The sequence below is a fragment of the Mobula hypostoma genome, chromosome 12 (genome assembly GCF_963921235.1).
Source record: "Mobula hypostoma chromosome 12, sMobHyp1.1, whole genome shotgun sequence".
NCBI lineage: Eukaryota > Metazoa > Chordata > Chondrichthyes > Myliobatiformes > Myliobatidae > Mobula > Mobula hypostoma.
In genome coordinates, this window is record NC_086108.1 from 81,041,948 (window position 1) to 81,065,759 (window position 23,812).

The 23,812-nt window shown below is 41.2% G+C and overlaps 1 protein-coding gene across 3 annotated transcripts in view; it reads right to left on the reverse strand.

Annotated features, from left to right (window-relative positions):
- Positions 1-7,296, reverse strand: part of kif2c (kinesin family member 2C) — a 71,590-nt gene extending 64,294 nt beyond the window's left edge. For all 3 annotated transcript variants that reach the window (XM_063065005.1, XM_063065006.1, XM_063065002.1), the window contains exon 1: positions 7,162-7,296. In XM_063065005.1, the coding sequence (XP_062921075.1) occupies positions 7,162-7,222 (61 nt within the window). In that variant the 5' untranslated portion in view covers positions 7,223-7,296. The remainder of the gene's footprint in view (positions 1-7,161) is intronic.
- Positions 7,297-23,812: the final 16,516 nt, after the last annotated feature.

Consider the following 23,812-nt stretch of genomic DNA (forward strand, 5'->3'; position numbering starts at 1 on the left):
CAATCAGTAAATTTAAATATGCCTTTGGAGATATGCCTGGCCTCAGTCACAGTATAAAATGGGTAGAGCAAAGAGCTAATAACACAACACTGAGGTGCAGTGTGCTGAAGGAGATTGTGGAGAAGATGTTTTTGCCAATCCAAAATGACTGGGCCTGCAAGCATGGAAATCAAAGATCCAATTACACAAGGAGGAATTGAGGCCAAGGTCTGGATTAATTTTGAGGGGATGGTAAAATTGAATGCCGAGCTGGAGTCAATGAAGAGCATCCTGATGTATCCATTTTCACTGTCCAGATGTTTCAGGGTTAAGTGAAGAGCCAAAGAAATGGCATCTATCGTGGACCTACGTCCTTTGTCACTCCAGAGAAAACAGTCCAAGACTGGACACTCTCTTGGGGTCCGAGTCCATAGGACGCTCAAAGCTGCTGTGCAAGTTGACTCTGTGGTTAAGAAGGCATATGGTGCATTGGCCTTCATCAATCGTGGGATTGAGTTTAAGAGCCGAGAGGTAATGTTGCAGCTATATAGGACCCTGGTCAGACCCCACTTAGGAGTACTGTGCTCAGTTCTGGTCGCCTCTCTATAGGAAGGATGTGGAAGCCATAGAAAGGGTGCAGAGGAGATTTACAAGGATGTTGCCCAGATTGGGGAGCATGCCTTATGAAAACAGGCTGAGTGAACTCAGCCTTTTCTCCTTGGAGCGATGGAGGATGAGAGATGACCTGATAGAGATGTACAAGATGATGAGAGGGATTGATCGTGTGGATAGTCAGAGGCTTTTTCCCAGGGCTGAAATGGTTGCCACAAGAGGACACAGGTTTAAGGTGCTGGGGAGTAGGTACAGAGATGTCAGGGATAAGTTTTTTTAAAAACGCAGAGTGGTGAGTGCGTGGAATGAGTTGCCGGCAACAGTGGTGGAGGTGGATACAATAGGGTCTTTTAAGAGACTTTTAGATAGGTATATGGAGCTTAGAAAAATAGAGGTCTATGGGTAAGCCCAGTAATTTCTAAGGCAGGGACATGTTCAGCACAGCTTTGTGGGCCGAAGGGCCTGTATTGTGCAGTATGTTTTCTATGTTTCTAGGTTTCTCTTTATAGCACATACCCTATAATACAAGCCACTTCTGCACTGTCAACATCCCTACTGAAAAGGGCAACCAGAATTGACGCAATACTCAAGATATGGCCTATCTGGAATTGTATAAAGTAGTGAATAATATTAACTACTTGCCAGTCCTCTGGGACCTCACCTACGGCTAGAGATCTTGGTCAAAGCCCCAGAAATCTAATTTCCTGAGACTCTGCATAATGTGGGGTAGATTCCATCAAGCCTCAGGGTTTGATTCACCTTAGAAGTTCTTTTGAGAGACCTAAAATTACTTCCTTATCTTAAAATGCCCTACCATATTAGTGCTCTCCACACTGATTTCACTATTACCCATGTCCCTCTCCTCAATAAATATCGTTAACATTCACATCTGCATCCTCAGCCTTCAAGTACATGTCCCACCTTTAACCTTGAGTGATCCCACACTGTGCCTAGTAACTCTGTTTCTATTGGTAAATGGAATGCCTTAGAATTCTCTTTATTCCTACTTGCCAAGGACCTTTCACAGTCATTCCAGGTTCTAATTCCCTCTTGCAGTTCTTTTCTAGCTTCTCTGTAATAACAGCCTCTGTTTAACTTGAGCTTCTTAAGCTTTACTGAATATCTGCTTTTTTCTTCTTGACTACATTCACCACCTTTCTTGACAACCAGTTCCCTTTGCTGACTGGCCTTTCCTTCTTACTAGAGATGCCTGTGCAATTCCTCTTTAAATCAGATACATCTCCATCAAAGATTTGCCCAAAAACAAGAGTTCCCAATTACCTCACCCTGGTTCCTGCCTAATACTCTTGTAATTTGCCTTGATTGATTGTAATACTCTCCCACAAAGTCCATACTTATCTATAACTATCTTAAAGCTTCTGTCACTGTTCCCTAACTGTGCTCCCACTCAAAGGTAAGTCATCTGGTTGGGCTCTTTATCTGACACCTGGTCCAATATGGCCCCTCCTTTTGTTGATCTATTTACATACAGAAACTGTAATGGATGTATCTACCAAATTCTGCCCCTTCTAAAATTGCACCAAGAACCTCCCAGTCTATATTAGTGAAGTTAAAATCACCCATGACAATCACATTATTTTTAACACCTTTCTTAATTTTACTGCTCTACACACTCTACGCCCTTGAGTGTGTAGCTATGCACGGCTCAAATGCCATCTATAAACTTGCCAATGGCACAACTGTTGTTGGCAGGCATACAGGAGTGAGATCAGCCTTTTGAGTGGTATCTCAACAACCTTACATTCAACCTTAATAAGACCAAGGGGAAGTCAATAAACACACACCAGTGCTCATCAAGGAGTCAGGAGTGGAAAGAGTAAGCAATTTCAAGTTCCTGGATGTTAACATCTCTGAAGATCTACCCTGGGCCCAACATATTACTGCAATTATGAATAAGGCATGTCAACAGCTTTATTTCATTAGCAGTTTGAGGAGTTTTGGGAGCAAATTTCTAGCTGTACCGAGAGCATTCTAACAGGTTGTATCACCGTCCTGTATTGATGCGCCTCAGAATAATGGGCTGCAAACTCAGTGTAGCTCCATAGTGACCACTAGCCTCTCCAGCAGAGATCTTCAAAAGGCAGCGCCTCAAAAAGGTAGCATCATTTAGGACCTCCATCCCCCAGGATGCACTCTCTTCTTATTACTACCACCAGGGAGGTACAGGAGTCTGAAGAGACACACAACATCTTAGGAACAGCTTCAGTCCCTCCGTAATCAGATTTCTGAATGGACAATGAACCAACCCATGAACACTGCCTCTATCTTTGCACTTATTTTTTGATACACTTCTTATTGTAATTTATAGTTTTGTTATGTATTGCACTGTAATGCTGTTACAAATTTCGTGACATATGTCGGTGATATTAAATCTGATTCTTCCTGCAAATTTGTTCCTCAAATTTGGTTATCTCAGTATAACCATTGCTCTACTAACATTAAAGTAAACACAGTTCAACCCATCTATTACTTTGATCCTGCCTGTTCCTCCTTGAAAAACATACTGGTCATATATAGTCATACTTTATTGATCCTTCTCTCAATCCCTCCACTTTCTGACATGGTGCTGTGTTTCACATCCACTTGCCAAACCATCACACCTGAGTAAGGATACTGGTTCCCTTCCAGTCAAGGTACAACCCATCCCTTTTGTACAGGTCACCTGTCCCAGGTTCCAATGATCCAAGAACGTGAAACCCTGCTCGCTGTATCAGCTCCTCAGGCATATATTCACCGGTTCTCTTTTTATTCCTGCTTCTGATTAGTATGTAGTGAGGAATTATATGCAGAATTAAAAGGGCTAAAACCTAACTGACTTATTGGCAGCTTGACAAGTCGTGCTGTGAGAATAATGTACGAACAAAGTAGTGTTTGTTGCATGAGAAAGCTTGTCTGTCTACCCTTATCAAAGTATGTATGTGATAATGAATGTATATCAGCAGCTCCAGACAGTATTCGGGGCTCACTTGATTGCAGATTTTCCCAGGCTCTGTGAGCAGGGACTCTGCTCAGTTGACAAAGCAATGCAAGCTTGCTAATAAACAGCGTGTACTTTTAAGTAAATTGTGTTTGCCAATTTTTCCTGGGTCTGAACCTAAAGTCCTCTGGTAGAGAGGCAGTTCGACAGTAGGAAAATGAGCAATCCAGAAACTGAGAGCCTGTGTTTCAACTTCTTTCCTAATACCCTATACTCACTGCATAGGACCTCATTCCCTTTTTACCTATGTCATTAGTGCCAATGTGTACTACAACCTCCAGCTGCCCACCCCCCCCCTTCAGTCATCCAAAAATACCCCCAATGCTGGCACCTGGGAGGCAACACACCATCCTGGCTTCCCTTTTGTGGCCACACAATCTCCTGTCTGTTCTAACTACCGTGTACAGTATTACTATTGCTGTGTGTGAGTACTCTACTGGCATTGTTATTTTCATGGAAGTATGAAATATTAAGGATGGAAATAGAACTGTTTTGGAAGATGCAGGCAAAGGAGTCTCTGTTGGGTGCCATAACTATGAAGAGTCCCTTGTAGATGTGCATCTCCAACAACACTCAAAGTCCCATGACCATCCCAGAGAAAGCAGCCCATTCTACTCGCACTGCATTCAGCACATCAGCCAGGGCTGAGGCTGTCCTAAGTACATCTACAAAATACAAAAATTATATGCAAGTTACTCATACATTTCACAAAGTCATAATGTCAACTACCATGAAGGTCAAGAGCGCTTAGCACATAGGAACACAAGAATCAGCAGACTCCCTTTGCATAGTATATCATCCTAATTTGGAAGTATAGTGGACTCCGGTTAATTGGGACACATCAGAACTAGAACATTTTGCCTCAATTAAGCAGCTCTCCTAATTAGCTGAAATATCATGGAAATAGTTAAGAAGGTATAAAGAAAGACAAGCTACTGTTTAACTGAATAACAAATTAAGCACTTAAATTAAATTCAGAACAAATTAGAACACCACCAATACTACAGGTGGTTGTCTATCTTATCTGATGACAACAGGAAACCTGCGCAGTAGAGTTTTTAAAAAGTGGAAAAGCTGTTGCACTGGGGCAGATTCACTCCCTGGACCTCGGAGGTCGGAGTCCAGTGATGCGAGCAGACAACATTGGGCCTTCCTTGGTTGCAGTGGATGATTATCACTTCTGCACCTCGACATGCCCTTCGCTCTCCACAGAACATTGTAGAACCTCCTTCCTGGTTGTCAGTTCTCACTGTAGATCTTACCCACTCAGTCCGCCAGTCTTCGCACACTGAGACAGGCATGTCATATTGCACCAGGTATGAAACCTGCTGGCTATCCTCACCTGGTTTGGCCTGATGGCCAAAGCAATATACAGAAGTATGGCCGCTGTCATTTGCAAACAGCTACTTGGAGCCATAGATGAGATCCGAGTGTCCAGTAGGGAGAAAAGGTAGCATTCAAGATGATTGTTGATACCTTGAAATTCTTTGCAGTTATGTGGTGAAATTGTTTCATTTACATTCCTAGCCATTTCTGGTATCTCCAAGCCAGAATGCTTGAAACCGCAGTGAGCAAAACAGTTCTGAATTGTTTTACTGCTTACTTCTCACCAACCATCAGTGACAAAAATCACTGCTTTTCCACACACGCAACTGATGATATTTTAAAACTGCTTGCTCCAAGTATGATGTAGCATCTAACAGCCACACAAGTGCACACAACTGATGCTAGTTAGACCCTGTTCAAAAAGTCTCCTGCCCCAAGAGGAATAGTGTCCCAAATAATCAGCTGCCTCAATTAACTGATAACCCATTTAACAGGAATCCACTGTCGATCATTACTTCATGGTTGCCAGGGTAAACACTGGAACGTCCTACCTTGGCCCAAGTTTACAGGTAGGAGATTGAAAATCTGGCTGAGCGGTGGCATAACAACAACCTTTCACTCAATGTCAGCAAGACCAAGATGTTGATTATTGACTTCAGGAGGGGGAAACCAGAGGCCCATGAGCCAGTCCTGAGAGGATCAGAGATGGAGAGGGTCAGCAACTTTAAATTCCTTAGTGTTGTCATTTCAGAGCCAGCACGCAAGTGCGATTGCGAAGAAAATACAGCAGTCCCTCTACTTCCTATGAGGTTTGTGAAGATTCAGTATGGCATCCAATACTTCAATAAACTTCTAGTAATCATGGAAATTATATTGACTACTTGCATCACAGCCTAGTATGGAAATACCAATGCCCTTGAATGGAAAATCCTATAAAAAGTAGTGGATCAGTACCCAGTACATCATGGGTAAAGACTTCCCCACCATTGAGCATAGCTGCACCGAGCACTGTAGCAGGAAAGCAGCATCCATAATCAGGGAATCCACCCCCCGCCCCCACCAAGGTTACGCTCTTCACACTGCTGGTATCAGGAGGGTGGTTCAGGAGCCTCAGTTCTCACACTTCAGGTTCAGGAACAGTTATTACTCTTCAACCATCAGGGTCTTGAACCAGAGAGGATAACTTCATTCAACTTCACTTGCCCCATCTCTGAACTGTTCCCACAACCTATGGACTCACTTTCAAAGACTTTCCATCTCATATTCTCAATATATAATTGTTATTATTTACTCTTTCGTATTTGCACTGTATGCTATCTTTTGCACGTTGGTTGTTTGTGCGCCCACTAAAAACAGAGATAAATGATATTGTTTAAAAATTACCACCTGTCCAATCAATTGGCTCAAGATCTTCCCGACCAGCAGACTTGACAGTCCATTTACAAACTTAACTCATTTACCCAGGTTGAATACATTTCAACTTAGTACTTAACTATATTAAGATCCAATCTTCCCAGCCTGAAAAAATAATCCGCCAATCAATCTCACAGAAACAAAGGCTGGCATTAACCTAGCATGATGAGTTTTAAAACCTAGCGTGATCATGTTGTTTCCAGAAAGACTTAAGAATCCCCACTTAAAAACACAATTAACAGTTTTCCCATGTATTCAGGAACACAACTGTTCCTAACCTTGTGGAAGCATTCCAAAATTTTATTCTCTAACAAAACAGGGAATATCCAAGCGATCAATTTTATATTAAAGAATGCTGACGCACATTAAGCATATTTATTCAAACTTGTATGCGTTTGCTCCCAACATTTGCAAATAATAATCGCAATGCCTGGTTTCGTTTTTTCATGAACATTTCCTAAGTTTTGTGCAGTACGGATGGAGGTCTAATAGAACAAACGCAGTGCCCAAAGAATAGTCACAGCGTCCAATAGGGCGCCTGCACTGAAGTCACGGTGCACCAGTCATCCAATCACCGATAAGGCGGGTCCCACGTGAGTGACGTCCACATGGCGGGTAATTCAAAAAAATTCGTGGCCTCATTACGCATGTACCATTCGCCATCCAACAGCCGGCTAGTTCGTTTCCTGTTCTGATTAAAATATGGTCCTCACGAAAAGAAAAAAAGCCAAAGAGCTACCCGAGACAAACCTCTTCCCAACATCCCAACAGAATCAGGGTCGAACAGAATTCACCGTCGGCAATATCCCTTCAGTTAGAAAATAACACCTTACCATTGCTGCGTTGGATTTTTACAATAAGACCCACTCTCAGCCTCGCAAAATTTTCAGCCATCCTTTCACAGCGTGAATTAAAATCACACAGTCTGCGACTTCAGCCGCCGCCAAACCGAACAACTTTCAAAACAGAGCCCGCCTAGATTCGGCGAATGAGCATGCGTTGCAGTGACGTCACAGACGCAGCAAACGTAATAGAAACCCTTAAAGAGACAATTAAACATCCGGTGACGTCACGGAGTAGTGAGCGAGTTAGCTAATGGTAGACCTGGCAAGTTGTGCCTTTAACTTTGTTACAAACATTTTCTATTCCATCCAGCGGGGAAAAGACCTGTTATGGCCATTCCAGGACGTATTAAAGTCCTTTCCTACAAATGAAATACAATCATTAATGATCAAAGTTCAAAGCAAAATTTAATTATCAGGGTACATACATGTCACTATGATACAACGCTGAGATTATTTTTCCTGCGGGCATACTCAGCAAATCAGTAAATATAGAACAGTAAATGTAAACAGAATCAAAGAGCAAGACAAAATGTGCAAATGCAAATAAAAATAAATAGTAATAAATCACCAGAGCATGAAATAACAAGATAAAGAGTCCTTAAACTGAGAGTATTGTTTGTGGGAACATCTCAATAGACGTGTAGTTATCCTCTTTTGTTCAAGAGCCTGATGGCAGACAGGTAGTAACTGTTCTTGAATCTGGTGGTGCGAGTCCTAAGTCATTTGTACCTTCTACCTGATGGCACCAGTGAGAAAAGAGCATGGCCTGGGTGGTAAGGATCTTTGACGATGGATGCTGCTTTTCTATGACAGCGTTTCATGTAGATGTGCTCAATGGTTGGGGGGTGGCTTTACCTGTGATGTACTGGGCTGAACCTACTAACTTTTGTTGGATTTTCTGTTCAAAGACATTGATGTTCCCATACTAGGCAACTTGCATAGAGTTAACTACTTTAGTATCAATGTGTTAACCTGATGTGTTTTTTGTAATTATGTGGAGGATCAGAAAAAGTTATACACTTAGATATTTTGATTGATATTAAAAATATTAAATACAAGTAAGTTCCCGAATAAAGAAAACATATCAAAATACTTGTGTAATTAGTTAAAATATTTATAAAGGAAGCAACATTGTCACTTGTACTTATAATGAATTTTCTATTTTGATTATATATTTGAAGGCAGGAGTACAGTAAAACAAGGGCTGAGGAAACAATGAGTTCAAATTTATAGGCTCTTCAGGAGTCTTCAGTCTGAAATGTTAATTCTGGTTCTTTTTCCTCACATGTTAAGTGTTTCCAATATTTTCTGATCTCACTTCAGAAAATCCAGCACCTGCAACTTTTTTTTTGATATTTACAAGCAAAGTTTTCCAGAGATATAAAAAAAAGGATTTCCAGCTGGGCAGCTGGGTTGCTCTCTAAGTGTATATACTGTTTACATTTCAGAGGGGATTCCTGCTGTTGACAGGAGTGATCACTATGTGGCTTGAGACAAATGTGAGTGAGCCGTAACATTTTAAGAACAGAAACATAAGACAAATTCAGAGGCATGAGACACTGTTTGAAAATGATCAGAGCACATGAATAGCCGTTGAAATCTAGAAGGGGCTGCAGGATTGAGTTGAAACCATGGGAAACTGCTCATACCTTCAGAAGATTCCGTGAAGCTAACTTTGACAGTTGTAAGAAAAAGTCGAAGTGACTCTGAAGCAGAAAGTCCTAACAGAAGGTGATGGAGGAAAAACAGATTAAGACAATCAGAGCAATCAGAATTGGGTTTATTATTACCGGCATGTGTCGTGAAATTTGTTAACTTAGCAGCAGCGGTTCAATGCAATACATAAAATAGAAGAAAAACAAATAAATAAAATAATAATAATAATCATAAATAAGTAAATCAATTATAGTGTACATATATTGAATAGATTAAAAATTGTGCAAAAACAAAACAGTAGATTAGTACCCAAGATGGAGCTGACTAAATTTGCAACCCTCTGCAGCTTCTTTCGGTCCTGTGCAGTAGCCCCCCTACACCCCACCATACCAGACAGTGATGCAGCCTGTCAGAATGCCCTCCATGGTACATCTATAGAAGTTTTTGAGTGTATTTGTTGACATTCCAAATCCCTTCAAACTCCTAATGAAGTATAGTCACTGTCTTGCCTTCTTTATAGCTGCATTGATATGTTGGGACCAGGTTAGATACTCAGAGATCTTGACACCCAGGAACTTGAAACTGCTCACTCTTTCCACTTCTGATCCCTCTGTGAGGATTGGTATGTGTCCTTCGTCTTACCCTTCCTGAAGTCTACAATCAGCTCTTTCGTCTTACTGACGTTGAGTGCCAGGTTGTTGCTGCAACAACCACTAGTTGGCATATCTCACTCCTGTACACCCTCTCGTCACCACCTGGGATTCTACCAACAATGGTTGTATCATCAGCAAATTCATAGATGGTATTTGAGCTATGCCTAGCCACACAATCATGGGTATATAGAGAGTAGAGCAGTGGGCTAAGCACACACCCCCGAGGTGCACCAGTGTTGATCGTCAGCGTGAGGGAGTTGTTATCACCAATCCGCACAGATTGTGGTCTTCCGGTTAGGATGTCAAGGATCTAATTGCAGAGGGAGGTACAGAGGCCCAAGTTCTGCAACTTGTCAATCAGGATTGTGGGAATGATGGTATTAAATGCTGAGTTATAGTTGATGAACGGCATCCTGTCCAGGTAGTCTAAAGTCGTGTGGAGAGCCATTGAGATTGCATCTAACATTGACCTATTGTGGCGATAGGCAAATTGCAATGTGTCCAGGTCCTTGCTGAGCTAGGAGTTCAGTCTAGACATGACCAACCTCTCAAAGCATTTCATCATTGTAGATGAGAGTGCTACCGGGCAATAGTCATTAAGGCAGTTCACATTATTCTTCTTAGGCACTGGTATAATTGTTGCCTATCTGAAGCAAGTGGGAACTTCTGCCTGTAGCAGTGAGAGGTTGAAAATGTCCTTGAATACTCCTGCCAGTTGGTTGGCACAGGTATTCAGAGCCTTACCAGGTACTCCATCGGGACCTTCCACCTTGGGAAGGTTCACTGTCTTTAAAAACAGCCTAACATCGGCCTCTGAGACAGAGATCACAGGGTCATCAGGTGCAGCAGGGATCTTCACAGTTGTAGTTATATTCTCCCTTTCAAAGCGTGCATAGAAGGCATTGAGTTCATCTGGTTGTGAAGCATTGCTGTCATTCATGTAATTGGGTTTCGCTTTGTAGGAAGTAATGTCTTGCAGACTCTGCCAGAGTTGTCGTACATCTGATGTCGTCTCCAACCTCGTTCAAAATTGTCTCTTCGCCCTTGAAATAGCCCTCCGCAAATCATACCTGGTTTTCTGGTACAGGCCTGCATCGCCAGACTTAAATGCCACAGATCTAGCCTTCAGCAGATAACATACCTCCTGGTTTATCCACGGCTTTTGGTTTGGGAATGTACAGTAAGTCTTTGTGGGCACACACTCATCCACACAGGTTTTAATGAAGTCGGTAACAACTGCAGTATACTCATCCAGGTTCGAAGATGAATCCCTGAATACAGTCCAGTCCACTGATTCAAAGCAGTCCTACAGGCAATCCTGTGCTTCCCTTGTCCAAACCTTCTTGGTCCTCACTGCTGGTGCTGCAGTCTTCAGTCTCTGCCCATACTCAGGGAGTAGAAGTACAGCCAGGTGATCAGACTTTCCAAAGTGAGGGCATGGAATAGTATGGTAGGCATTCTCGATGGTGGTGTAGCAATGGTCCAGTGTGTTGTTTCCTCTAGTATTGCAAGTGATCTGTTGATGGTAATTGCTGAGTGATTTTTCAGACTGGCCTGGTTAAAATCTCCCAGAATGATGGTGAAGGTGTTAGAGTGCGCTGGTTCATGCATGTTAATCCCATTGCTCAGATCATTTAAAGCTCGATTGACATTAGCCTGAGATAGAATGTATACTGCTACCAAAATGACCCCGGAGAACTCCCACTGTAAGTAAAAAGGACGGCTTAACTGCTAGATATTCCAGGTCTGGTGAGCAGAATTGGGACAGCACTGATACATTTGTGCACAAAGAAGTGTTGATCATGAGGCATACTCCTCCACATCTGCTTTTGAGAGACTCTATTGATCTATCCCGACGGTGTATAGTAAACCCGTCGATCTGAATCACTGCATCCATTATGGAAGGGCTTAACCAGGATTCCGTGAAACGAAGGACACACGCGGTCCGAATGTCCCTACACCCTAGCTCTGAGATCATTGATTTTATTCACCAGACACTGCACGTTTGCCAGCGAGATAGTCGGTATTGGGAGTTTAAAACCCTGTTCCCTTAAACACACTGTGTCTCTGATCTGCAGCCACCCCACTGTTGTTTCCATCAGTTTTATACAGCAATAGTTCATTTTAACGCATTAAGACATCTTTGTTGACTGTACTGACCTTGTGCTTTTTAGCTGTATCAGGCTGAAATGAGAATATTTAATCATATCCATTGAGAGTACTGCTGCTACCCGAGTCGCCCCTAGGCACTCCGAAAGTTCGCCTCAGACCGTGACAACGATCTTTATTTTAACCCTAACCTCTGGTGGGGACTAGGTGCTACTTACCTACAGTCTCAGTAACTCAATCATTTCCCTCCCTGAATCACCTACCTTTCCAGTTTCCTCTGCTTGTTGAATGCACAATTTAACTATCATCTCTTTAATCAAGTCTTTATCTTCTTTTGTGCAGAATTCAATTTTGTTCTTAGCAGGGTTGTGCTTATAAAAATTGGTAAGATAGGAGAATTGAGGGTTATGGGGAAAAGGCAGGTAGGTGGAGATGAGTCCTTGGTCAGATCAGCCATGACCTTATTGAATGGTGGAGCAGGCTCTACGGGCCAGCTGGCCTACTCCTGCTCCTGTTTCTTATGTAAGATGGAAAGGAAGACTTATGAAGGGACAATAGGATAAGTCACTCACCAGTTGCAGAGTCCTGCAGGTGCCATCTGAACATCCATAGCAGCAGAGAAAGCTTTTGTAAATTGTCCCTAGAATCAGTGACTATCAGGAGAATCAGAAGAAGGGTTTAATTGATGGATATACAAGAGGAAATATGTTCAAGGTTCAAGGTAAATTTATTATCTATTGTGCTCGTTAATGAGGGACAATGCAGAGTCCACTCCAGCACAGCATTACACAGGATATTCAAATGAACTTTATTGATAACTCTGCTTGTACAGTGTGGCTAACTGAGTGGCATAGGATTAACCTATTAACTACCACACCATCTCCGCTACTTGAAAAAGAAGAAAAACTCAATATCTAATTCTTGTCCATAGAACATTCCACCTCAACATTCCTTGAGTAGTAATCCACAGTGAAAAGATGTTTGTCTCTCTCTTGCTCAAAAATGTCTGTGCCTGCAATTTGCCATGGGAAATCTGGGAATTCTGTAGACAGAGAGGTTCAGCCTGATTTTTGTGCAGTTTTCTGCATGCTTCACATAATCTCCCAGCTGTGTGCTCAGACCAGGTCACTACATCATTGCCTTGCTGTTAGGTGACATTTTTTGATGCCTGGATGTCTTTGGTGGATTTGACTGATGATTTTAGCATGTACAGAAGCAGGAATGACACGTCTGGAGCCCTTTACCAGCACACCATTAAGAATGGTGAGTCTGTCTCTTACAAGCTAGTAAGGTCTAAGTTTGTGAGCTCCTTTTGGAACTACTTGCCATCCATGTTCACAGTATTGAATGACCTTGCTGCAGATTTGGTCCTTTTCAAGTCAGCTTTAATTTCATCCAGTTTACTCTGTAATGCAGGAAAGCTTTCACATACCTGAAGTAAGTAGATATTGGTATCTTCCATGAGGGTAGAGTCAGCTTCCGTCACCTTACTGTGCATGGCATCCTCAACAGAGTGTCTGGTATTGAGAAAGATTTGTTAGGGACATGTTCAATATCAAAACAGTATTGCATAAGCCTCATACTGAAATTTTGCAGACATGGGGGTAAGTCACCCAAGTTTTTCAAGCTGAGGAGGCTGACAAACGCCATGTGGTCTGTTTCAAGTAGGAATTTAGTGCCTATCAAGGAGCAGCTGAAGCATTCACAAGCCTGCATTAGAGCCAGTGTCTCCTTTTCATAGGGTGTAACAATGCTCCTGATGCATATGCCATCGGTTTCCATACGCCACTGCAGTGTTGCGTGAGCACTCTCCCAAAAGCAAAGGAAGAGACTTCTGCTGAGATCTTGGTTGCTTTGTTCGGATCAAAGGATGACAATATTGGTGGAGAGATAAGCTCTGCTTTAAGTGATGAGAGTGACTTCTCCTGTGGTGCATCCCAGGTCCAAACATTCATAGAGGAGGTCATTTAGTGGCTTTATTTTCTTTGCCAAACCAGCTGGTTTACCATGCCAAGGAACTGCAGATCTCTAATACGTTCATAGGTTGTTCTATGTTCTGACCTATAAGACCGTAAGACATAGGAGCAGAAGAAGGCTATTCAGCCCATCGAGTCTGCTCCACCATTCAATCATGGGCTCATCCAATTCTTCCAGTCATCCCCACTCCCTTGCTTTCTCCCCATACCCTTTGATGCCCTGGCTAACCAAGAACCTATCTACCTCTGCCTTAAATACACCTAATGACTTGGCCTCCATGGCTGCTTGGGGCAACAAATTCCACAGATTTACCACCCTCTGACTAAAGTAATCTCTCCACATCTCCTGTTCTAAATGGACGTCCTTCAATCCTGAAGTCCTAGACTCTCCTACCATGGGAAATAACTTTGCCATATTTAATTTGTTCAGGTCTTTTAACATTCGGACTGTTTCTATGAGATCCCCCCTCATTTTCCTGAACTCCAGGGAATACTGTCCAAGAGCTGCCAGAATTTCTCATATACTAACCCTTTCATTCTTGGAATCATTCTCGTGAATCTTCTCTGAACTCCTCCAACGTCAGTATATCCTTTCAAAACTGCACACAATACTCCAAGTGTGGCCTCAAGAATGCCTTATAGAGCCTCAACATCACATCACAGAGCTCTTTGACAAGGAGTGGAGACTTGCTGCATCTCCTGCAACTGGACATTTTATCTGCTCTTTGTTTCACTTGTCCTTCTTTCTTTGCGTTTTGCTCTTCTGCACCTCTTTTGTAGTTTTTCTGCCTGCATCTTGTTTGTACCCTTTTTTTTAGTAGCTTCTAGCTTTAGCTCAGCATTGCTTTCATGCCTGAGTTCTGCCTATTGCTGACAAACATTCTCACTCTGCCTGACCATAGTAATAGATTTCTCTAGTATAAGATTTGCCTGCAACTGAAGTCTCACTGACAATTTGGTGTCCAGTAGCCCGACAGCAATCTTGCCTCTAATGAGCTCATCTCTCAGATTTCCATATACATAGTTGTCTGACAGGGCATACAATGCTGTGATGGAGTAATTTACACTTTCATCTGGCTCCTGTTTTCTGGATTTGAACTTTCCCTTTTCTCTTTCCTGTGAAATATTCTTTGAATTTATCCCGCACTGTTTTGTACTCCTTCTCCTGAGCATCTGTCAATCCTAATTCCCCCTTCATATCATCTGCTTTGTCCCTCGTGGAGTATACCTGGTGCCTGAGTGAGATTGCTTGCAACCCAAAATCTCCCAAGGCATCTGAGCTATCTCTCAAAGTCCCCTGGTTTAGGAAAATCAAATGTCTCAGGGGCTTTATTAAGTAAGTAGATGTAGGTACTCCAGGTATTTGCTCCATTTTCCTGTTTGCTTGTTCATTTATTATTTTATTTATTTGGATTACAAAAGTCCTCTTTTCTCTTCTTGAGAGTTTGACTGACTTCTCCAATTTCTCTGCTGTGGCTCTGTCTCTGTGCACTTCCCCAGGCTAGTGGCCCACAGATTATTACAATGTATTCACTTTGGATGTAGCTCAGAGGTGTTGCCTAGCAACCCTGGCCAGTTCTCAGTTCATGCACATACAGTTAGCAAATAGCATAAGCAATGCAGCTTGATAAGACTTTGGACATTTTTCATCAAGAGCAGTCTTACTGTAAATTCTTTCTTGTTGGGAATCTCCTTCAGTCTGTAGCCCAAATTCATTGATGATCAACCACTGCTGTGTTCAAGGGAGAGTACAGAGCACACTAGGATGCCAGCATGTAGGATATTCAACTGAACTTTATTGATAACTTTGCTTGTACAATATGTGAACTCCTCTCATGTGGGTGTGGCTAACTGAATGGCAGAGGATTAATTTAGTAACTAACACAAGATTATCAAAGTACATAAATGTCATCATATATTACCCTGAGATTCATTTTCTTGCCAGCATTCACAGTAATTTAAAAAAAAACACAATAAAATTGAAAACAAAGACGGACCAACAACCAATGTACAAAAGACAGCAAATTATGCAAATACAAAAAGAAACAAGCCAAAATAATAATTAAATAAAAATGTAATAAATATTGAGTTGTAGATATGGGAGATTTGTACAAATATGTGCATGATCACCACTACCAACAGGTGGGTTGTAACTGTACAACTGTTTAAAATGGAGCCGGGTCTTGATTGGATGGTTGTAGAAAAAAATATTTCCTCTTATGTTTGATCCTAAAGAACAAAGGATCACTGGTTCAATATAGAGCAGGGGTTCCCAACTTGGAGTTAATAGACCTCTTGCTTAATGGTCCCTGGCATAAAAAAGTTAGGGATCCCTCGATACAGAAGGTCATTCATTTAAGAAAGAGGTTTGACAAAATCTTTTCTCTCAGATGCTTGTGAGTCTTTGGAACTCTTCCTCAAAAGACAGTGGATGCAGAGTCTGTTATAGACACTATTTAAATCAGTAGGGGCCTTTTTTTATGACAGAGCTTTGCTAAGGGCAGCTTTGCTAACTGCCCTTCATTCTTTTGTTTCAAATATTTAACAGATTTTCCCTTCAACGATACAACTATTTCCTGCTTCTTTCATTCCATGGCATTGAATGGATTAAAGTTATCACCTCTCTGATGATCTGGAAGATAATAAAAAACATGGAAAGCACTATCTTACTTCACATGTTTTCTCTATCCATCATCATTTGATGAGCTCAGGATTTGCATTAGCGTTTGATGGCCATGAGAGGGCAAAAGGCACCTGCTCTAAATATATAAACACAAGAGAATGTGCAGATACTGGAAATCCAAGTAATACACACAAAATACTACAGGAACTCAGCAGGTCAGGCAGCACCAAAAGAAATTAATCAACATTTGATGTTTTGGGCTGAGACACAACCTGGTTTTAATACCGGGCTGTGAGGTAACCTGTCAACATATTCTCCACTGACATCTTTTGAAGTTTGTCGAAGTTTTAAATGACGTACCAAATCTTCGCAAATGTCTAAGAAAGTAGAGGCATGTTATGGTTTCATCATAATGGCACTATGTGCTGGATCGAGAACAGGTCCTCAGAAATGATAAAACCAAGGAATTTAAAGTTGTTGACATTCTCCACCTTTGATTCCCTGATTAAGAATGGTTCACGGATCTCCAGTGGCACAGGTAGTTCAGCCATATATACAAGGCAGATATTTTGGCTTTTTACATAGTTGAGATGATCCAGTGACGAATTTCTCAGGTAATTCCATTTATGTTCCAATGTTTTAGGTGGCTATTAAGAAAAGATTATCAGACAAAGTACCAGTATTCACATCTGAGATGGTTGCTATCATTTAAACCTTGTACCAGGATGAAAAAATACGCCCTGATTATGACTTCTGAGCTTTGATTCGTTCTTGGTTTTGACATCTATTAAGATAGGTACTTCAAGTTGTAGGCCAAACATACTTATTGAGATTGGACAACAGTTGTTGAGGCTTCAGCATCTAGGCTTGTGCATCTAGTTCTTATGGGTGCCTTCCCGTACTGGGATTGAAGGAAATAAGGTGACAGGCACTCTAGCACGGCAATCACTTAAAATTAAGGATGTAGATGTAGCGGTACCTTTGCATAAAGAGGAGGTGAAAGCCAAAACTAAAAAGTCTATTTGATCACTGTGGCAACAAAGCTGGGATAAGGAAAAGAAAGGATGACATTATTATAAAGTTCGGAGGATGGTGGGAGCTCAGCTGGGAGATGGTATAGGGTGAGGGAAGAAGTTACACTTATAGGTTTAGATATTGGACATACCAGGTTGAATAATTCTTTGTTCAGAATTAATATGCATGATACGGGCATTTGTAGGGAGTGAACTTGTCAAGAAATGGTGCAACATATATTGTTTCAATACAACTTCTATGAGGTGTAAAGGAAACATCTAATTGCTAAATTGAGATCTTTGGGATAGACACAGTTTAACATGGAAAGTTTTTTGGGATATCACTGCCATCATAATGTATGTAAGTGTGTATTTGACTTTCTGAAAAGCATTAGACTTTTTGATATTAGTTGAGTTTTTTGAGTGGACATACTTCCTGTATCTTTGTAATATACCTAATGCTGGTTTGCCAACTGCCATTAAACTTTACAAGAAGAATAAAAAGATGAAGTCGCCAACAGTGATTTAAAAGGTTAGACAGTTCCTTGTTTGCTGAAGGAGGTATGTAAACTGTAGTCAGGATCATGAAAGAGAACTCTCTTGGTATGTATAATGGTTGGCACTTAATCATTAGAGGTTCTAGCCGAGATTCAAGAGCGTGTCAAGACTGCTACAGCTGAGCACCACAAAGAGTTTTTGTTTTCTTCTAGATTATGTATTGCATTGAACTGCTGCTGCTAAGTTAACAAATTTCACGACACATGCCGGTGATAATAAACCTGACTCTGATTCTGATTCTGAAACACAGACCCCCACCTTTTGCCTTCTCTGAATCAGGTGTCCAGTCCATCCTGTGTGTCAAGAAGTCCTCAGGTCTTACCAAGGTATCCAGCAAGATCCTCCAGCATTTTGTGTGTGTTGCTCGAATTTCCAGCATCTGCAGACTTTCTCTTGTTTGTGATTCAGATAATGTATATTTTTCTAAAAAATATTTTAATTTTTACATTCATTTATGAAATGCGGATGTTATTGGTTAGGCCACTAGTTACTGCACATCCCTACTTGGCCCTGAGATGTGTTCTTGCTGTTCTTATGATATAAAGGTTTTGTGCAATAAAAAGATCTCCATGTTTGGTCATTAACATGAATGCCTGTTGGACGAAGCATAAGAATCTCTAGTTTTCAATGGTTTCCTGAAATCTATGTAAAGTAAAACAGAAAAGAGGTTTGATTCTTCATGAAATATCCTGCACATTATCTCTCCTTCATTGCATCATACCAGGTTTTTTTTGGTATCTTACATTTATTTTCACTAATACTGAGAAAAGCAGTTTATGACTGAGTGACAAGTGTTAAATGCTCAACTGCCAAGTTGTGTGGAATTGACCTTTGGCCTGTGATAAGATATTGAAATGTCAGAGATCTTGTTCATTATTACATTAATGGTGGTCACTGGCAGGATGAAGAATTCTGAGAATGAAATTTTCTTTATTATCTAGACTGGTTTATGTCAGGCAGTGCACAATGTTCCTCCTTTTGAATGTTACTCTATGGCACATTACAAATGTTTTTAAATCTTAGCAATTTAACTACCTTCTCCCTTCTCTTATGTTACTGAACAATTTTGCACTTCATTGGTACTGTGATTGAAATAAAGTATTTCAGATGACTAAAGTAAAATGCTTACACTTCATCAGTGTTATCCTATAAGGATCAATGTTGGAATATTGACATTTGGTTGGCATCTGTCTGTCTCGAAGGACAATGGGTGATGCTGATGGTCATCACAAGCATGGGCAGAAGGTATGGAGATCCTGAGATGCCCAGTCGTCAAGATCCCCCTCTTGGCCTCACCAGCATAGCCCAAAGGAAAGCTTATGAAAAAAAACATTTGGCACCAGCTTAGCTAATTAGGTGCCGCCTGGTACGTAAATGTTGGCCCAGATCAGAGGCGATTGCCGATTGCATCACCTCTGATCTGGGGCAGCATTTATGTGCCGGGCGGCACCTAATTAATTAGCTTGTTTATTTCGGCCTTTTTCTTAAAGATGTGCTGGGTGCTTCCTGGCCACCGCTGTATTCTTCACGGCAATGTATCGGTCTGCGGCCTGGAGGTTGGGGACCACTGGATAAGAGTACAGACTGTTGCAAACAACATATACGGCACTCGCTTGATAGCATGGCAGAGGCTCCACGAAAGAAGGCGAAAACATACAAGTTCCATCCAGAATGGGAAGAGGAATTTCTATTTACCTTGGTGAAAGATGAGTGTGTATGTATGTTGTGCCACCAAACACAAGCGCTGACTAAAAGAGGGAATCTGGAGTGGCACCACAACACCAACCACCAGAAATTTAAAGAGTCCTACCCCCCAAAGGGCGCAATTCGTGCTAGGAAAGTTGAGGAACTGAAATCTGGGTTGAAGGCCCGGCAATCGTTTTTCACAAAACATGCTGCTCAAAATAAGGCTGCTATTGAAGCATCATTTTGTGTAAGTCACCTTTTGGCTAAACACAAGAAGCCTTTTACAGATGGCGATTTATTCAAGGAAGCAATGGCCATTACCGCAGAGACTGTTTTTAATGACTTTAAAAACAAAAACGACATCACAACCACAATACATAATATGCCGCTTGGCCCTGCAACAGTGACAAGGAGGGTAGAGTCACTAACAGACGACGTGGATTGACAAATGTTAAAGGAATTGTCACTCTGAATATTTTTCACTACAGTTTGATGAAGCCCTGGATGTATTGCAAACAGCTTGCTGTATTTGTCAGAATGGCTTTCCAGGATTTTACAACAAAGGAGGACTTCCTCACTCTTTTGCAATTAAAGGAGAGAACGAGAGGTGAGGATATTTACAATGAGTTTAAAAAATATGTCTGTGAAAATGACATCCTCATTCATAAACTGGTGGCAATTACTACTGATGGGGCCCCAGCAATGTGCAGTGTACGTGTTGGTTTTATAGCACTAAAAGTCAGTGCCTTCTTTGGGTCAACTTATCTATGTGAAATCGCATTTTCACAGATGCAAATTATTATATCTAAGTACAGGAGCTGTCTTACTGACAGACACCTCACAGACTGTCTCAGACTGGCTGTCTGTAGTTATGAGCCAAATTTCGGGGAACTAGCAGAAAGTATTCAGCCCCAGTCATCACACTGAGTGCAACAGTCAATTTTTATTTATTTATTTTTCATGTTGAAATAAAATTAAATAATGAAACTTAGAAGTAAAGGTGTGATGTATTGTAATATTCTTAAATAAAGACATCTATGGCCTGTTTGATATGCTAGTTACAGTGTTTTTCTTGTTTGAATTAATTTGAAAGTTTGACAAAAGTATTTTGTGTAATTCAAATACAATTAGCCCAAATAAAAGGCCTCATATTGGAAGTACAATCTAAGCTGTCTTTTCTCTAAACAATTTGGTAGGTAGATCTTGCCTTTCACTGAGGTCGAGGTAGGGGATCTTGGGCTTAAAAAGGTTGGTGACCACTATTCTAGTTATTGATGTTCCCTTGTTTTTTGCTTCCCTTATCCATCTAGCTGGTAGAGGTCATGGATTTGAAGGTTCTCTCTGTGAGTTGCCTGCAATGCACCTTGTAGATGGTACAGATTGATGCAACTATGCAATGGTGGTAGAGTGAGTGAGTGGTTGTGATGGGATGCCAACCAACAGGCTGCTTCATCCTGTTGTGGAAGTGAGTCATTTGTCACAGGATTTCTCGCTTCCCTTCTAGCCATATTGTGTGTATAGCAATTCCAGTACAGTTTCTGGTCAATGGTAACACTCAGAATATTGTAAAGATGAAAGAGAGCAGCTTATTTGTCACATGTACATTGAAACATCAAAACATCGAGTGAAATGCTTCACTTGCATCAAACCAAATCAATGATCGGCCCGAAATGTCGACTGTACTCTTTTTCATAGATGCTGCCAGGCTTGCTGAGTTCCTCCAGCATTTTGTGTGTGTTGCTTGGATTTCCAGCATCTGCAGATTTTCTCCTGTTCATGTTCAGTGAGGATTATGCTTGGGGCAGCCGTAAGTGTCCCCTTGCTTCTGGTTGTTGTTGTTGTTGTTGTTCGTCCATCGTTGACGTCGATGAGGACCTCGACACCGTTATGATGGTGTCGAGACTAGCGCGTGATTTGGATTTAAGTGAGGGAGAGTTGCGCAGCGTCAGCCTCACTCTCTCTTCCCAATTCCCATCTGGATCCAGTGGCAAGACAGAGTCTAGACGGCTGGAGATGGGACTAGGCGCAGTGGATGACCAGGACGTCTTCTGTGTCTTGTCCTGCTGTACACGTTCCACGACGCTTGCAGAGACCGCCTTCTTGACCGTTGGACCTTCCATTGGTCTTGTCCGCTCAATCCGCCGGAGTCTGTCTTCACGTGCTGGGATAGACAACTCCCTATCACACCGAGGGTTTGAGACCCGTCGGCTACCCTCACCTGGTTTAGCCGGCTTGTCGAAGCCGTTGCCCGGGGTGTGGCCGCTGTCGCATGCAAACAACTACAGGGAGCCACAGGTGAGAGCTGAGTGCCAGGTGGGGACCAAAGGTGGACTAACCGCCCTGAAAAGGACGCGACATGTTCCCCCACCAGAGGTGCTACCCCTCCCTGACACCCCATATACCCCATGCTATGTTGCTTCTGGTGCAACATAGCATGCCCACGACTTACTAGTCTTAACCCTAACCTAACCCTAACCTTACATCTTTGGAATGTGGGATGAAAGCAGAGCACCTGGAGGAAATCCACATGGTCACAAGGAGAATGTACAAACTCCTTATAGAAAATGGTGGGGTTTATCCACCTACGGTCTTTTATTATCCACCTACGAACTTTTATTGGCTCTCCTCCATTATGTCCTGTTTAAGTTTAGAGAAAATAAGAAGTCAGACATTTGATACATCCTTTAAATTTGAACAAATATGGCGACCTTTTATCCAATATTTTCATTTAATTTAATTTATTACCCATCCACGTTTTTTTTTCGAGGTTTTAGATTTGATCAGAAAGTTTTTCTCTCCTTTTTTTTGGTTGTATCCTCAAAATGGACTGCCCAATCCCTTTTTTTTTGTTTTGTTTGTTTTGTATTTTTTTAATAGTGTAGTGGGGTTTTTTTCCTCTCTGTTTAAAACTCAATTTTTTTCCTCTCTCCTTTAAACTGGTAAGAGGAGAATTGTTATTTTCTTTTTTTAAATTATATATTTTATACTAGTTTAACAATATCTATGATTTTGACAGTGTCTATTTTAATTTTGGTTACTGATATATATATTTGAACTAATTCTCCTCTTGATTGTATTTGATTGTATCTATGTTTTCTTTCAATCAATAAAAAGATTAATAAAGGAAAGGAAAATAGTGGGGTTTGAGTCCCAATCAGTGATTGCTGGTGCTATAAAGCCATTGTGTGACACGTTACCATGCCAACCCAATGTCTTTGTTAGGTCATTGATTGTCAGTGGGGGTGGGTGGGTGTTGGGTGAGAGCTAGATATAGATAAATATTTAAGTATGTATAGGATATACAAATGGATCGCAATTTGTTCAGAGAATCTGAACTTGGCAAAAAGTGTTTAACTTTGGAAAAGTGTATTGTTATGATAGATGGTATCTCCAGCTCAGACTGGGACACAAAGGAGGTGATGAGGAACTGGATATTGGGTGTGGGGGAAACTATACTACAAGATTTGATATATTACTCACAAGGAAACCTAATAATAAATATATATAAATATATCTTGAACACTAAATGTTATGAAGGGAAAAGAAGCCAGGTGCTTCCTGTTTCTTTCTTCTGACATTCACAACTTAATCACTTCCCAAGGCAAAAGGAGGATTACTTTTAAATTGGATTTAATATAGAGGTTAAATTTTCCTAAATATATACAATTAGTCTTGGGTAAGTATATAATTATAGCATCTGTCCAGAAAGAGAAGATAGGCAGGAAGAAAAACAGATTTTGATTGAGGTCCATATTCATTGCACTGGGCTGCTTCGTTATTTCATCTGACACAGAAAAATCATTCAGGAGAAACTTATGCCATCAAGGTCATTTGCCTACATTTCTGTTGAGTTAAACAGAGATAAAGTTGAAGGAATGATTAAATATGTCTATTCAGGATATCCTATGTATTAAGTGCAGGAATATAGCAATGTTTTCCTATGGTCTTCATATGTATCATGAGTTTCATCCCAGTAGCTGCCAAAAGTCTTTTATTTACTATGGAATGGAATGGACAGAGGATGAGGATGAAACCAGGACGAGGACTGCAGAAGGGCAAAGGGTTCAGCAATTCAAATTGATTGGGCAGACATTCAAGTTGCAGGAGAGCCACTCTGCACTAGGGTAGTGTCAAAGAGCAAGTTTTAGACAGAGTTTCTTTACTTGCTTTGGAGTTATTCGATATATTGGAGCAATATTTACAAATGTAAATCGACACCATCTTCAACCACTTACCAACTATTCTGACTGGAAAAACCTCTTGAAGATGTTACTTCACTTTTGTGCTTCAGATTAAATGATTTAAAGCTTACCAGTCCAGTGATTTGCTTAAAACTCTTTATTCAGGGGATTCTAGCCAACAGCA